This window comes from Erinaceus europaeus, chromosome 18 (assembly GCF_950295315.1).
Source record: "Erinaceus europaeus chromosome 18, mEriEur2.1, whole genome shotgun sequence".
In the NCBI taxonomy this organism is placed as follows: Eukaryota; Metazoa; Chordata; class Mammalia; order Eulipotyphla; family Erinaceidae; genus Erinaceus; species Erinaceus europaeus.
Genome location: NC_080179.1, coordinates 34857549 through 34874629, shown reverse-complemented (window position 1 = coordinate 34874629; position 17081 = coordinate 34857549). Strand labels below are relative to the sequence as shown.

The window sequence follows — 17081 nt, the reverse complement described above, 5'->3', positions numbered from 1 at the left end:
CTGCTTCACCGCCTGTGAAGTGACTCCCCTACAGGTGGGGAGCCGGGGGCTGGAATCCGGATCCTTACGCAGGTCCTTGCGCTTTGTGCCACATGTGCTTAACCCGCTGCGCTACCACCTGTCTCCCAGTTAGCGATTCTTTACAGACATAAACTTGCCTGAGAAACTGACCTGCTCTATTCTTTTAAATGCCTGTGTCATTGCTTTTACTTACTTTTACCTTTTTAATCTTATTATTACTGTTTTACCAAGCCACATGTCATTGAATTTATTTAAACTTTTTCTTTTAAGAAAACACATTTTTAAAAGTCCTTCCCATTTCAAGATTTTTATCTAGTTAAGGCTTTTTTCTTCAGACAACTTAAGGCACCTGAAATTTATTAAGTCATCTGGAATAAGAAAAAGATCTAACCTTGTTTTCTATTTGCCTGTCAACTTTGCTATGTCGTAACTAATCCAATCTTCCCCCCAGTTGTTAAAAATTACTGCTCAATAATAAACTTAATTATTATAGATTTGTGTTTTCTGAATTTCCTCTTTGTCCAATTGATATGCTGCACAGTCTATAAATGTACAAAACTTTCAGATTTATTTTTATATTAACATATAAACATGTGTATTATATATGTGTATACATATACATATATACTGGGCTTTAAAGTTTTATCACCCCTACTTCCAATTATTATTCATTTTGGAAGCCTGTGTTTTAAAGCTTAATTTTCCTAATATATTTTGGAATACTTTTAAACAATTCTTTAATTGAGATTACATTAAATTGACAGATTGATTTAATGAGTCATGAATATTTTAAAATCAAATCAACTGTTGTATAAAATAAGAGTTGTTTTTACTAGAAGCCCAACTCACACTGGCTTAAGATATGAATGTGAACCATTTACCCTTGAAAGTCAGCAGTGGAAAAAAAAAAAAGAAAGAAAGAAAGACCACCAAGCTGTCTCTAAAACTGAGAATTGCAGTGTTTATGACTGGGGTAAGGGGAGGGGTGATGATGTAGGACTACACCCTTGTCATCTTACAATCTTACAAATCATTTTAAATCACTAAGGATATATATAGAAAAAAAAAGTGTGTGTCGGGGAGTGGGGGAAGAATCCCAGCAGTGAAACCTCATGAAACTGGACACCAGGGAATGCGGCAGTGGCACACCTGGTTGAGCAGACGTATTACAATGCACAAAAACCCAGGCTCAAGCTCCCGGTCCCCACCTGCAGAGTGAAAGCTTTGCAAGTGATGAAGCAGTGTTGCAGGTATCTCTCTGTCTTTCTCTCTTTCTTTCTGCCCCCTCTCCTCTCAATTTATGGATGCCTCTATCCAATGAGTAAAGATAATAAAAAATATAAAAAAGAAATATTGTCCAAAAAGAAAAAGAGAAACCAACACCAGTTCTACTTCCACAGGATTTTCTGAGCTTTGCCTTCTTGTGTGTGGTTTCCGTTCAGCCACAGAAGCTACCATAGCAAACCCAGCTGTGAGCCCTTCTGTATAGACACAGAACAAAAACCACCATGGCTCACAAGTGTCTAGAAGACACCTGGCATGGATTTCAATACCCAAGTTAGTCAGTGTGTCCTGAGAAACGAGGTTATACTGACACATGTTCCCAACAGTCAGCCTTCGAATCTGGAGATGGACTCATTCCAGTTGACACCAGTTGGTACAAGACAGGGAAAATGAAAATAAAAGTTGGGGTTAACCCAGAGTCTATGGCCTCTGATTGAGTGAAAAGACTGTAACTAAAAGCACTCCATGGAGAGTTTAACCTCAAAGGTCACCGTTTTACTAACCTGGTTAAAATATGGTCACACTCACTTGTGTGGGAACTTTACATAAATGTGCTTGATCTATATGATGCATCACAGTCTCCAGTAAGAAGGACCAAAAGGGGAAAGTGGCCATGTCAGAATAAGGGTAGCTGAGCCTCTATGAACACCAGGCTTTGGTATGGAGTCCTGAATTCAACTCTTAGACTGCATGTGCCAGAGGAATGTGATCTCATTTTCCCTCCCTCTTTCTCTCCCTCTCTTCCTAGCCCCTCCTTCTCTCTCTTTCTCATTAACTCCCACCAGCAGTATATAAGGGTTCCTTTTTCTCCACATCCTCAGCAACACTTATTGTTACTATCCTTTCTAGTGTATGACATCTTACAGATGTAAAGGGTATCTCACTGTTATCATTATTTGCATTCTCAGTCCATATCCTCTCCTCATTTTTGGATAGTTTTTTGTTGGTTTGTTTTTCTGAGCCTGGTGAGCTCTTTATAGATTTTGGTTAGCCCTTTGTTCGATGTGTGGCATGCAAAGGTTTCCTACTCTGAGGAGTGTTTAAGTCACGGTTCCTTTTGCTGTGCAGAAGTGTTTCAGCTCGATGTAGTCCCATTGGTTTACTTTTGCTTTCATTTTCCTTGTGGTTGTATAAAAGTCATCAAAGATGTCTTAAAAATATGTTGAAAAGAGCCCTGCCAGTATTTTTCTCTAAGTATTTCATGGTTTCTAGCCTAGTGTCTTTGATCCATTTGGAATCTGCTTTTGAGTGTGGTGGAATGTGGTGGTCCAGTTTCATTCCTCTGCATCTTTCAATCCAATTTTCACAACACCATTTGTTGAACTCTCTCCATACTCCATTTAATGCTTTGCCCCCTAGCCCCTTATCCTGATGGTGGAAGCTTATTTCTGGACTCTCAGTTCTGATCTGTTGGTCTGGGAGCATGTTTTGTTCCAGTTCCAAGCAGCTTGATGACAATTGCCCTACGATAGTCTGAGATCTAGGAGTACGATGCCTCCATTGTTATTCTTATTTCTCAAGATTGTCTTTTATGACTCCAGGGTAAAAAAAAGGAATTGTAACTTTTGTTCTACTCTCTCAAAGAAATCTGGTGCCACTTTGATGGGGATGGCATGAAATCTGTAGATGGCTCTGGATAGAATGGTCACTTTGACAATGCTGATTCTTCTAATAAGGGACCTTGTCTTAGAACAGCATCCCAGTTACTTTCTGGCTTATCCTAACCCTAAGAACTATTCAGACTCCATAGTGAATTTTAGTTCCTCTATTAACACTTCCTAAACTATTTTTTCCTGATTTTTCTCTCTATAGACATCTTAGCACGAAATATATGTATTTCAGTAATGGCAGTGATGCAGTGGCACTGTGTTACAGAAAAGAGCCACAAAACTGAACTCAGAATCAAGGGAAGGTAGGAAAATGAGCTTTGAAAGTTAGGCCTTAGAGCAAGGAAGGCCTTAACACGCTGTTATGGCAAAATCATCCATGTCTGGAAGTTGCTGACCTCAGAAACCACAATCTCAGATGGCTTCCCAGAGGGACAAGATGATATCTGGGAATAAAACTTTTAGGGCAACAGCCAAAATATTTATCTCCCTCACTGCCGAGACCAGTCAGATAACACCCTCTTCAAAAGCATGGTCCTCCCTCTACCTCACTGAGGTGTGTGAGTCTCCAGCAAGGCTGAAGTGAGCAGAGGAAAGAGAATTTTATTTTATAATTAAAGATTTAATATGAAATGCATAGTTGAGTTAATGCTTCATTGTGGCTGCATTTTAATTAAAGTATAATTAATGAATCAATCAACACATATAAGTTATATATATATATAAAACTTTTCTCTCTGTTGCAAGTTGGGAAGGAGCAAGGGAACACAGAGATGGAGGCATGGAAAAGGCTCTTTGGAGACCAGAAGGTACAACCTCCCTAACAGACGATTAGGAAAGAAGTTTAATCCAAGAAAGACTCGTGTCATCCAGGATTTCTCATCACCTCTCTGTGTGGTGAGAGAAGTAGAAGCTGTAACTGGAGAGTTTGGGTCAGGGAGAAATGAAGACAAAGAGCACTTCTTGACAGAAATGGAAGGTTTCCTTGCTGTTTATTTCTGACACTAGTGCTTCATATGGAAGAGTTTCATTCACAGGTAAAGCTCTGCAAACTGTGAAAAGCACAAATATTTCCACTTCAAAGTGACAATCTTTTACTTCAAATATACTATAAATATACCTCTTCACTAGTTCTTCATTCTTTTAAAACATATAAGCACTGGGGAGAAGTCTGAGGCCAATAAAATAAAATAAAAAGTATATTTACCTACAACATATTCCCCAGAAACTCCATATAAACACACTACCTGAAGCAGATTATTGATCAGACCTGAGCCTGAACTTCTGGCTTTCTTCACTAAATGACTTTTAACATGAAACCTACCCTAGAGGAGAGAACTCTGTCAAAACCTATCTCAAATCTCTTAAATAATACTTGCCATTTGGAAGAATACTTATCTCTCAGGTTATAACAAAAGGTACACTTTTATAAAATTAGCATGTTTCTTTTTAAAAATAATTTATGAAACACTGTATGTTTTCCGTGGGAGAAACTCCAGTGGATTGCAGGTGGTACAACCTGATGGGCCCCCTATCTGCTGTCATCAGTTATCAGTACTGATTCATGCATTGCCCTGAAGGGGAGCTTTGTATCTTGAAATGAAAATTCAGTTACTAAAATCTTATATTTGAAAATAATTTCTTACCTTGGCATATAAAACTCTTTTTTCAATCATAACTTTTTAAGATTTTAATTTCAACCTTAAAGAGCATTTAAAAACCTTAATTTCCCAGAAAACATTTTATTAAATAAAAACTCTCTATCCAACAAGTAGTGAATCTAAATACTTGTTAATTGAGTAGTCTAGTCAACAATCAAGAAAACACTAAATCCAAAGTATACTAAGCCCCCCAAGAATAAATGAACAAAAAATTTACACAATTCAAGTAGTTTTATCTTCTTACCTACATATGTCTTCTAACAGCACATCAGAATCTTGAAATTTCTTTTGAAATTTCTCTGTAAATTTACAGAACTCATCTAGGATTGAAGATTTCAAACTGGGGTATGGGCAGGACAAGGTTTCTAATTCCATGGGGATTTCACTTAGGTGGCATCTCTCCTCTGCAGAATAGTCTAGTATCTAAGAAAAAGAAAGTCTCATGAGTGTTATACCCAGGTGGTAAAGTGCTCACGTGCCAAGCCCTTGCCATGTGCACCACACTTACTTTCAGACTCCAGTCTGAAGTGTCCTTTCCTGTTTTCTGTTGCTCCAGATTAAGTCTTTCAAAGACAGCTTTCAACTGTTTCTTCACAGAGTCAACCTACACAACATTTCAGACTAGTAGTGGGCAACTTGCTCTGTTAAATACAATTCTTATAGTTATTTGTTTGTTTGTTTGTTTATTAATACAAGAGTCAGTAGTAAAAGGGAGAATCAGAGCATTGCTCTGGTACATGCACTACTGGGGATTAAACTCGGGGCCTCATCGTTGAGAGTCCAATTCTTTTCCCATGGCTTTCAACTCCCAGACCATCCAATGTTGATATTCAAAGGCATGGAATTTCTCCCCAACGTCAATAAAAGGTGGGAAAGTTTAAAAGGGAACCCCTTTGCAGGACTTTGGGGGAAGGTTCTGGGGAGGCTAGTCAGGCAACTCTCATCAGAAATATGACCCCTGAGGAGCGTCCAGGCACGTAAACTGAAGCAGAAATGGGAAGCACAAAAGTCATAGCGACTTCTACTTCCATTGGGCTGTGTCTTTATTTATATCTTAGTCACCTCTTCCATCCTGAGCAGCCCTACCTCAAGGCCCCAGTGTGGTCTACAGTGCTACAGAACACATGGAAAACCATGTAAGAAAAAACCACCTAGGGTTGAAGAAGGAGCTCACCTAGATTCAACTGGACAGCATGCCCGCTTGGCCACGTGTACTATCCAGACTCAAGCACAGCACCCACCATCCTGGTAGGAGCTTGGGTGTCTTCCCCCTTCCCCTTCTATGTGTGCCTGCAGTGGTGAAGCCCTGGCACTGACCAAAGATAATATGTATCTATTTTACCTAACGCTCTACATCTTGTATACCTCTGACCACAGGACTTATGCTCTACAGGGAAGACATTCAGTCAACTGGCAGGAAACATGCAGATAAGAAATATCAGGAGGAGGTAAGTGAAATATATATGCAAAACATATATTTATTTCTTATTTCAAACAATCATATTGGTAGAAAAATGACATATTTTGGTCTTAAAGATAAAGGTAATATACTAACCTGTTCTAGTACTGAATTGAACTCAGTATGTGAAGTTGAGTGCTGTGAAATTTGCAGCTGTCTGTATTTCAGATCTGTTCTCAATTGCTGAATAGGATTTATCACATTTTTAACATATGAGCACCACTGCTCTGATAACTCTTGTTCTATAATGAAATACAATTAACTCATAGTAACAAATTGCTGTTTTAAATTTCTTAAAGTTCAGATCATTAGAGTCAAGTTCATCTTTGCATTTCTATAGAAAAGGGGGGCAGGTGGTGGCACACTTGGGTGAGCACATACATTACGGTGCACAAGGAACCAGGTTTAAGCCCCTGGTCCCCACCTGCAGGGGGAAAGCTTCACAAGTGGTGAAACAGTGCTGCAGGTGTCTCTCTGTCTCTCTCCTTCTCTATCTCCCTCTCCCCTCTCAATTTATCTCTGTATTTATCCAATAAATAAAATATATTAAAAAGTAAAAACAAGCATCAGTTACTATAAAATAACATGATCTGAGTAGCTGAGTTTTTATCTTTAAAACCAAAGTCTACTTTTAATACAGAAAAAAAAAAATCTCACCAAAATTCCTAAGATCAGAAAGACATTCTTTTCCAACATTCTCTTCACTGAGAAAGGATTTTATTTCGGACTCCATTTTACATCTGAAATTGACATTATTTCAATCAGTTTTTATCATCATAATTTTTTAATTTACTTATTTATAAACTAGAAACACTGACAAGACCATAAGATAAGAGGGGGTACACTTCACACCACCAGAGCTCCTTATCCCATTCCCTGATAGCTTTCCTATTCTTTAACCCTCTGGGAGTATGGACCCAGGGTCATTATGGGGTGCAGAAGGTGTAATTACTTCCCCACTAAACATGGGCATTTACAGGTTGATCCATACTCCCAGCCTTTCTCTCTCTTTCCTAGTGAGGCAGGGCTCTGAAGAAGCAGGGCTCCAGGACACATAGGTGGGGCTGTCTGCCCAGGGAAATCCAGTTGGCATCATGGCAGCATCTGGAACCTGGTGGCTGAAAAAGAGTTAACATATAAAGCCATACAAATTGTTGATTAATCATGAACCTAAAGGCTGGAATATTGCAGATGAAGATTTTGGGTCTCCGTTTCGGAAATAGTTACTAGGTCTATTTTAGGTATATTTCAAAGGGCCCATGACTTTATTAGTTTTTTCCTGAGCCTGACATCTGATATGCAGGTGGACCCAAGTTATTGTCTGGGAAGATGATGTCACGGCTGGAAAAATGGCTAGAAAGCTAGATCAGGGAAAAGAGTAGCTCTCAAATATGGGAAAGGTGTATAAATATTAACTGTAGACCCCATAGATTTGATCTGGGGCTCATATTCAGCATAGGAGCCTATGTAACCTCTGCATCCCCATAGGTCCATAATTTTTTATTATCATATTTTCAACATATCAGTTATAAAGAGGCACTAGTAATAGAAAGATTCAATCTAATGTAATTCCATTCACTTACGCACTTTCTAAATTCCTAGCATAGACTAGGTACCTGCCAGGTACTGAGACAGAAATATTACATGGACAAGCCAGGCAATAAGTAGCAGTACTAGTAACAGCAAGCATGTGGCACTTCCTGGCATTATTTCTGTGGAGAGAGCTCAGGGTATTGGGAAACCACTGAGAAACACCAAGCTGACATCACCTGCCCAAAAGGGCTGGGTAGCAGGCCACCCACTAGAGTGCACCCATCCCCACGTACAAGGACCCGGGGGTCAGTCCTCAGTCCCCACCTGCTGGGGGTTGGGGGCAGAGACTGAGAAGCAGTGCTGCATGTGTCTCCTCTCCCCTCTCTGCTTCTCTCATCCTCACTGTCTCTATCAGAGAACAAAATGAAATCAAAGGGGAAATGGCCACAGGGAATGGTAGAGTCATTGTGCTAGAACTGCATGCAGTGACAACCCTGGTGGCAAGAGAAAAAGAGGAGACTGAACTAAAAGGAAAAATAGTCAATAAAAACAGAAGATGAAGAGGAGAGTCAGGCAAACATGGGACAATAAGGAAGTGATTTTGAAAGTGTAGCCATGATGAGCTTCTGTGGGATTTGGAAGACAAAATGACCTTGCAGAAGAAATAAACTATACCACTATCTTACACCACACAGAAAAACTAACTCAAAATGGACTTTTCTATTGAAAAAAAAAACACAATAAAACTAAGAAAAAACACAAAAAAAATGGATTAAATGCCTCCATGCAAAATCTGAAACCATCAAAGAATAGAAGCACTGTGGGGCAGGGGAGATGGGGGCAGCATAAATGGTTCTGCTAAACTTTTGTGCCTAAAGCTCTGAAGTCCCAAGCTCAATGCCTAGCACCACCATCAGCCGGAGCTAAGCAGGGCTCTGGTCTTTCTCTCTGTGTCTATCTCTCCATATTTTGCTCTCCATCAAATTAAAATAAAGTTTTAAAAAAGGAGGATGAGGAAGAGGAGGAGAAGGAAGTGGAGGAAGAGGAGGAAGAAAAGGAGGAGGTGAAGGAAGTGGAGGAGAAGGAGGAAGAGGATGAGGAGGAGAAGAAGGAGTAGGAAGAAGATGAGGAGAAGTAGGAAGAGAAGAAAGAGGAGGAAGAGAAGGAGGAGAAAGCACTAGCAAAACTCCTTTTAGCTGGTAAACACTGACTTCGGCAATGTCGTCATGGATCTACCTCCATTGACAAGAAAACAAAAATAAATACAAGTGGTCAGATCAAACTAAAAATGTTCTGCACAACAAATGAAATTATCATCAAAATGAAAATGCAGCCTTCTAAAAGGGAGAACAGTTTATAAATCATTATTAGCATAAGACACTCATATGCAAAGCATATGAATTCCTATAAATGAATAATAAACAATAAGAAATGCAGTGCTTAGGGAGTCAGGCGGTGGTGCAGCGGTTTAAGTGCACGTGGCACAAAGCACAAGGACCCGCATAAGGATCCCAGTTGGAGCCCCTGGCTCCCCACCTGCAGGGAGTTGCTTCACAGGTGGTGAAGCAGGTCTGCAGGTCTCTGTCTTTCTCTCCCCCTCTCTGTCTTTCCCTCCTCTCTCCATTTCTCTCTGTCCTATCAAATGACATCAATAACCACAACAATGTTAAACAACAAGGGCAACAAAAGGGAAAATAAATAAATATTTAAAAGAACGAAATTTAGTGCTTAGAAACCATTTACTTCAAGTCCCTTTTACTTTCAGCATCCAGGAAGCCTTAGGAGAATAAACAAACCATTAGGAGGAGAGATACTGTTCATAAGAGAGATCAAAGTTCTAATTTGCATGTGACACTTTCAGTAAGTTCCAATTTGGCTTCTAAGATAAACTTTGACTCAGATCATTTCGATAAGCATCCTGGTCAACAAAAAGCACAAGGGCTTTTATGTCCTTTAAGAGTTATAAATAATAATAATAGGGGTTGAGTGATATCACAGTGGGTTAAGCACACATGGTGTGAAACAGAAGGATCTATGCAAGGATCCTGGTTCGAGCCCCTGGCTCTCCACCAGCAGGGGGTGTCGCCTCACAAGCGATGAAACAGGTCTGCAGGTGTTGTGTCTTTCTCTCCCCTTCTCTGTCTTCCTTTCCTCTCTCCATTTCTATGTCCTATTCAACAACAACGACAGCAATAACAACAACAACAACAATAAAACAACAAAGGTAACAAAATGGGGGAAAGTTTTTAAAAAAATTATAATAATAAATCTAGTTCTAGTTTGTGAATGCAGGCAACATCTGCCAAACTGTGTTCTCTGATGCAATGCTGTCAGTTAAGATGTCAGGTGGAAAATGGTGAGCAAAACAAAATAAGACAAATTTATTTTATTAATTTTAATTAATTAATTAATTATTTTTTTTATTTATAAAAAGGAAACATTGACAAAACCATAGGATAAGAGGGGTACAATTCCACACAATTCCCACCACCAGAATTCTGTATCCCATCCCATCCCCTAATAGCTTTCCTATTTAACCTTCTGGGAGGATGGACCCAAGGTCATTGTGGGATGCAGAAGGTGGAAGGTCTGGCTTCTATAATTGCTTCCCTGCTGAACATGAACATTGACAGGTTGATCCATACTTCCAGCCTGCCTCTCTCTTTCCCTAGTGGGGCAGGGTTCTGGGGAATCAGAGCTCCAGGACACATAGTGGGGTTGTCTGTCCTGGGCACATGTACACATATCCATAAATTAGGGTCAACTATACTCCTCAAAGTAAAAGTGCTCAATAATCTGCTATGATTAGATGAAGACATAATAAGCTCAGCCATCAAACAGAAAGGCCTAAAAAAGGCACTATCAACAGCCTCTTAGTTCCTTCTTTCTTTTCTAGAAATTTAATCTTGTTACTATTAGTTTTTTAATTCACTGAGCACACACTAAATTAGCCTACATCGAGAGCCACACAGGGAAGTATCCTGAAATTCTTCTTATCCAATTTTCAGGACATAATAGTTTTAAGATACTAGGTCATTATTATGAATGCTTTCCATAACAATATTTATATACTTCTTTATATCTACCTCAAAAACAAGTCAAACCATCAGAAAGGGAGTGGAACAGCTAAAATAAAAAACTTTCCCAGCATGTTCTTTTCCATTAGAGTTTGCATAAATGAGCACATTGTGAACAAACTCAGGCTTTATTCTGAGTTTCAGCATCTACTCACAATTAAAACTGTCTAGTAGACTTCCCTTTTGATTCAAGTTATGCAAATTTTCAAAAAAAATCTAATGAGCTCAAATATCCTTTCTACACTATGTGACTTGCTGAGGAATAAGACAGATCTAGTCTGCTTTACCGCAAAAGTATGGTGATGAAGTCTATATGTTTGTTATTCTATTTTAAGTTATATGATGATGAAAACTACTTAAAAGCATGAACCTTCTACTTCCCATTATAGGACTCAGTTACTAGAATAAGAAACTCCTAATGTGAAAATCATCTAAAGTTAAAAAAAAAGGGGAGAAGAAGAACCTAAGCTGAAAAACATGACAATGGCAATAAAGTTAATGGTGTTTGGAAACTACACATACATTAGGACTACAAAAACTGTGTTTTGATATAAAATATATATGTGAAACATTTAAATGCATACTCAACAAATAAATATCACATTATTAAAACTGTACATTTCTCACAAATAAAGGAGACAGTATATCTGAATTGTAATACTTGAAAAATAATTTTCAAATATTACAATTAAGATCAACTACAGGATTGCTTCAGTTCATCTTGACAGAAGTTCTGGGAGTAATAATACAGGTCAGAAGTGTAAACTGAGGGAGTCAGGCAGTAGTGCACTGGGTTAAGCGCATGTGGCGCAAAGCTCGAGGACCTGTGTAAGGATCCTGATTAGAGCCCCTGGCTCCCCACCTGCAGGGAAGTCACTTCACAGGTAGTGAAGCAGGTCTGAAGGTGTCTATCTTTCTCTCACCCTCTGTCTTCCCCTCCTCTCTCCAATTCTCTCTGTCCTATCCAACAACTACAACAACAATAAAACAACAAGATCAACAAAAGGGAATAAATAAATAAATAAATATTTTAAAAAAGAAGTGTAAACTAACCAAGTTACTGATGATGCAGCTCCACCTAGACTGACTGAGCAAGCTGAGCACCTAAGTTCACTTGTCCATTCACTTACTGAAAGTACTTATCTGCTCCCAGGTAATGTGCACTGTAAGAATGCTGAGACCCTGGCCCTAGAACAGTTCACCTTTTGTAGGAAAGAGATACATGTAGACAAATCTTATATTCACATGTGCTAAGGAGTCACTGACTGAAACACAGCTGAGTATGGATTTAGAAGAGTAAGCCATTAGTAGTTATCTGTGAATATATATTTTTTCCTAAGGAAAGTAAAAGCTATATTAACATATTCACTGGATTCAAATTGAACTGAAGAAATGAAAGGATTTTAATTTGACTCACTCTCAAACTGTAACTTTAGCTTCTGATTAAATGGTTTAATTAACATGGAAAGTAACAGAACATCAAGCAACATAAATGCCACTCTTAGCAATTCCTTCATGTTTTTATCCATATTCCCTACACTTCTTACCTGACTTCATTCAACCTTTGATGTTCCTGCCACCAAACTTGCTTGTGTTGTTTTATTAGCATTTGTTCTTTAGATATCTTTGATGTCTGTTCTGTTTTTCTGATCTGGAATTAAAAGAACAAAAGAGCAGTTTCAAAGCTTTTTTTAAACTTTATTTTTTTATTCCATTTTGTTGCCCTTGCTTATCGTCATTGTTGTTATTACTGTTGTTGTTATTGATGCTGTTGGATAGGACAGAGAGAAATTGAGAGAGATGAGGAAGACTGAGAGAGGGAGAGAAAGATAGACACTTGCAGACCTGCTTCACCACCTGTGAAGTGAACCCCCTGCAGGTGGGGAGCTGGACTCACCAGGATCCTAATACTGGTCAGTACACATTCTGCCATGAGCACTTACCTCGCTGTGCCACCGCCCAGCTCCCTCAAAGTTTTTAAAATGTGTTTTCCATAATAGAAATGTTTAATATACATTTAAGACCTACAGAGTGAGAGAGACAGAGAGAATCAACACAGCCTATACAGTGCCAGAAACTTGATGCAAGTCATACGCTTTGAAATCAAGTTCCCACACCAGCCACTGTATTTTCTACATATTGGCTCATTTTTTTCTTTTTTTTTAAGTTTCTTTATTGGGGAATAAATGATTTACATTCAATAGTAAATACAATAGTTTGTACATTGCATAACATTTCTCAGTTTTCCATATAATAATACAACCCCCTCTAGGTCCTCTGTCATCTTTTTGGACCTATAATCTCCCCTCCACCAACCCCAGAGTCTTTTACTTTGGTGCAATATGCCAATTCCAGTTCAGGCTCTACTTGTGTTTTCTCTTCTGATCTTGTTTTTCTTTCTTTTTTTAATTTTTTAAAATTAATTTTATTTATTTATTTATTTTTGAGATCGATGCTGAGAAAGAGACATACACACACAGAGAAATACTAGAGTACTGCTCAGCTCTGGCATATGGTGGTGCTGGGAATTGGACCTGGGATTTAGGAGCCTCGGGCATGAGATTCTTTTTTTTTTAATATTTATTTATTCATTTTCCCTTTTTGTTGCCCTTGTTGGAGATTCTGTTTCCATAACCATTATGCTGTCTCCCCCACCCTATGATCTTATTTTTCAACTTCTGCCTGAGAGTGAGATCATCCCATATTCATCCTTCTGTTTCTGACTTATTTCACTTAAAATGAATATTTCAAAGTCCATCCAATGATGATGTCCAAAAGCTTCTTGCTGGATTCCTTATGTTTTTCTATGTATACTATCATGTCATCTGAAAATAGGGAAATTTTGACTTCTCTTCCAATCTGTATCCCTTTAATTCCTTGATCCTGCCTGGTTACTATGGCAAGAACTTCCAACACTATGTTGAAAAATAATGGTGATAGTGGGCAGCCCTGTCTAGTACCTGATCTGAGGGGAAATGCTTCCAGTTTTTTACCATTGAGTATGATGTTGGCTGTAGGTTTGCTATATATAAAATTCACTATCTGGAGGAATTTCCCATCTATTACCACTTTTTGTAGTGTTTTGATCATAAAGGGTGCCGGGATAGCCTGAGGGTACTTCTTCCCGAGCTAGTGCTCTCTGGCTTGGAGAGAACTCAACTGGAGCCGATCTAGGCTGCTGGGTGGGAGAGGGATCAGGAACTCGTGCCGCACCAACTTCACAGGAGATACACTCTGGAACTCTCGGAGCCGGAAAGCAATTTCCAAGTGTCTTTAATCAGAAGAGCAGCTGTTTTTATACTCTCCAAGTAGGGTGGAAACAGGATGTGATATAGAGAGGGTGGAGAGAAAAGTGACTGGTGAAAATCAGAGTGTGACAAGGAGGGGGCGGAACAGGCGAGAATCCTATCACTGAACCACCAATGCCCTGGAGGGAGTGCTTTATGTAAATGTAAAAGTGATTCATGTAAATAGACCAAAGCTTTGGATCAGTAAATCTCTATATAGGCATATGGTTAAGCAGAAGCCAGGGGGAGGTGGCATACTACCCAACAAAGGGATGTTATATTTTGTCAAAGGATTTCTCTGCATCTATTGATAGGACCATGGGTTTTTTGGTCTTGCTTTTGTTGATGTGGTGGATCATGTTGATTGATTTACATATACTAAACCAACCTTGCATGGCTGGGATAAATCCCACTTGGTCATGATGAACAATCTTTTTAATATACTGTTGTATCTGGTTGGCTAGAATTGTGTTCAATATTTTAGCATCTATGTTCATCAGAGATATTGTCTATAGTTTTCTTTTTCCTTTGTGTCCCTGTCTGCTTTTGGTATCAAAGTGATGTTCGTTTCATAGAAGCTGGAAGGGAGTATTCCAGTGTCTTCAATCTTCTGGAAGACTTTTAAAAGTAGAGGTATTAGTTCTCCTTTGAAAATTTTGTAGAATTCATTTGTAAAACCATCTGGTCCAGGACTTTTATTCTTGGGAAGGTTTTTGATAACTGTTTCAATTTCATTAGCTGTGAGTGGCCTGTTCATGTTATCTAGTTCCTCTTTACTTAATTTTGGAAGTTCATAGGTATCTAGGAAATCATCCATTTCTTCCAGGATCTCTAGCTTGGTGGCATATAACTGTTCATAGAAGTCTCGCATTATATGTTGAATTTCTGTGGTGCCTTTTGTGATATCTCCTCTTTCATTTATGATCTGATTTATTTGGGTCTTCCCCATTTTTTTGTTTTGTGAGTTGCACTTAAGGTTTGTCAATTTTGTTCACTCTTTTGAAGAACAACACTTACTTTCCTTGATCCTTTATATGGTTTTCTTATTTTCAATGTTATTGATTTCTGCCCTAACTTTAGTGATTTCTGTCCTTCTGGTTGCTTTAGGGTTCCTTTGTTCTTCTTCTTCTAGGTCTTTAAGATGTGCAATCAGGCTATTTATTTGTGCTTTTTTTTGTTTCCTAATGTGTGCTTGTATGGCTATGAATTTCCCTCTCAGTACTGCCTTAGTTGTGCCCCAAATATTTTAATAGCTTGTGTCTTTATTTTCATTGAACTCTCCAAACATTTTGACTTCTTCCTTAATTTCCTCTTTAACCCAGTAGTTGTTAAGGTGTGTACTGTTGAGCTTCCACATTTGGGGACTATTACTAATATTTTGTGGGTTGTTCAGTGTTAGTTTAGTTCTACTGTGGTCTGAGAAAATGCTTGGGATGATTTGATGCTCTTGAATTTGTGGATGCTGTCTTTGTGGCCTAACATATGGTTTATCCTTGAGAATGACCCATGTGGACTTGACTAAAATGTATATTCCAGTTTCTTGGGGTGAATGACTGAAAATGTCCAATAGTTCTAGTTTATCTATCTCCTCATTAGTTCCCTCGTTTATTTATTGATTTTCTGCCCTGATGATCTGTCCAGTTGAGAGAGTGGGGTGTTGAAGTCCCCTACTATTACTGTGTTGCTGTTAATATATTTCTGTAGCTCTTTCAGTAGATATTTGATGTATTTAGATGGCTTCTTACTGGATGCATAGATGTTAATAATTGTTAAGTCCTCTTGAATGACTGATCCACTGAGAATTAAGTAGTGTTGATCCCTATGTTTTTAAATTTTATTTATTTTAAGGTCTATCATGCCAGATATTAGAATAGCTAGCTGTTCCTGCCCTTTTTTGTGGGCCATTGTCCTGTATGATAGTTTTCCATCCTTTCACTTTGAGTCTGTGTTTGTCTTGTTGAGTTATGTGGGTTTCCTATAGACAGCATATTGTTGTGTTTTCTGATCCATCGTCCTACTCTGAGCCTTTTAATAGGTGAATTCAGGCCACTGATATTTATTGATATCAAAGACTGAAGATATTTTAATGCCATTCTTGTAGAGTTTTAGAGTATTATGTTATATGGCCTATTTATTGTGGTCTGACTGTTTATAGGAAACCTTCCAGAACTTCTTTCAGGGCAGGCTTGGTGATAGTTGGTTCTTTCAACTGTTGCTTATCTGAGAAGGTTTTTTTTTTTTTTTTGGCTCAATCTAGTCTGAATGACATTCTAACAGGATACAGTAGTCTTTGTTGAAAGCCTTTTTTATTGGGCACTCGACAGATATCTTACCATTCTCTTCTGGCCTATAGTGTTTGTGTGGAGAAGTCTTCTGTTAATCTTATGGGTTTTCCTCTGTAGGTGACTGTAGGATCCTGCAACCTTCAGGATCCTTTCTATATCCTTATTCCTTTTCATTCTAAAAATGATGTGTCTTTAAATCTGGATTCATTCTGTTTGGGACTCTCTGGGCTTCTTGAACCTTTATGTCTTTGATGTTGTCTAGACTAGAGAAGTTCTCAGCTATTATGTCCAGAAGAATGCTTTCTTCCTCTCCCTCTCTTTCTTCCTCGGGTAAGCCTATAATGCATATTTTATTTCTTTTGAATTCATCCCATAGGTCTCTGTTGTTGTTTTCAGTATCTCTTAATGTCTTTTTGAGATCTCTTACTTCTTTTTTAAATTGTTTCTAATTCATCCTAGATCTTACTAATTCTGTCTTCAGCCTCATTGATTCTATTCTCTCTCCCCTCTACTGTTTTCTGAAGTTCATCTATTTTGTTACCCTGTAATGATACTGCTTTAGCTTGTTCAGATAGTTGTGTTCTTAGCTCAGCTATTTCAGCTATCTAATAAACCTTGAGATGATTAGTGTTTTCTTCCAGAGTCTCATTTGTTGTTTCTGTATTTCTGATGACAATTCTTTCTAACTCTTTACTCACTCCTGTAAGTATTTCCTTAACTAGTGTTTGGATATTGACCTCATTATTTTGTGCTTCAACCTTTGGGGGGATTTTAGCTGGACTCCAATATTTCTTCTTGTTGGTTTAACCATTCTATATAGTATGTTATGAGGTCCCTCTCTCAGTACTTTTCAAATTACTGATCACT

General features: G+C 38.4%; 1 protein-coding gene across 8 annotated transcripts in view; it reads right to left on the bottom strand.

The window, feature by feature from the left end:
* The window catches only part of CCDC148 (coiled-coil domain containing 148), a 325900-nt gene that overhangs the window by 190213 nt on the left and 118606 nt on the right, over window positions 1–17081 (bottom strand). For 6 of the 8 annotated variants that reach the window (XM_060177892.1, XM_060177899.1, XM_007524305.3 and 3 more), the window contains 5 exons: window positions 12190–12293; window positions 6690–6772; window positions 6129–6274; window positions 5082–5177; window positions 4818–4996 (listed from right to left, as the gene is read on the bottom strand). In XM_060177892.1, coding sequence (XP_060033875.1) covers window positions 4818–4996; window positions 5082–5177; window positions 6129–6274; window positions 6690–6772; window positions 12190–12293 — 608 coding nt within the window. Of the gene's footprint in view, window positions 1–4817; window positions 4997–5081; window positions 5178–6128; window positions 6275–6689; window positions 6773–7023; window positions 7151–12189; window positions 12294–17081 lie in introns of those variants that run through there. The other 2 variants (XM_060177900.1, XM_060177896.1) reach the window with 2 other exon arrangements.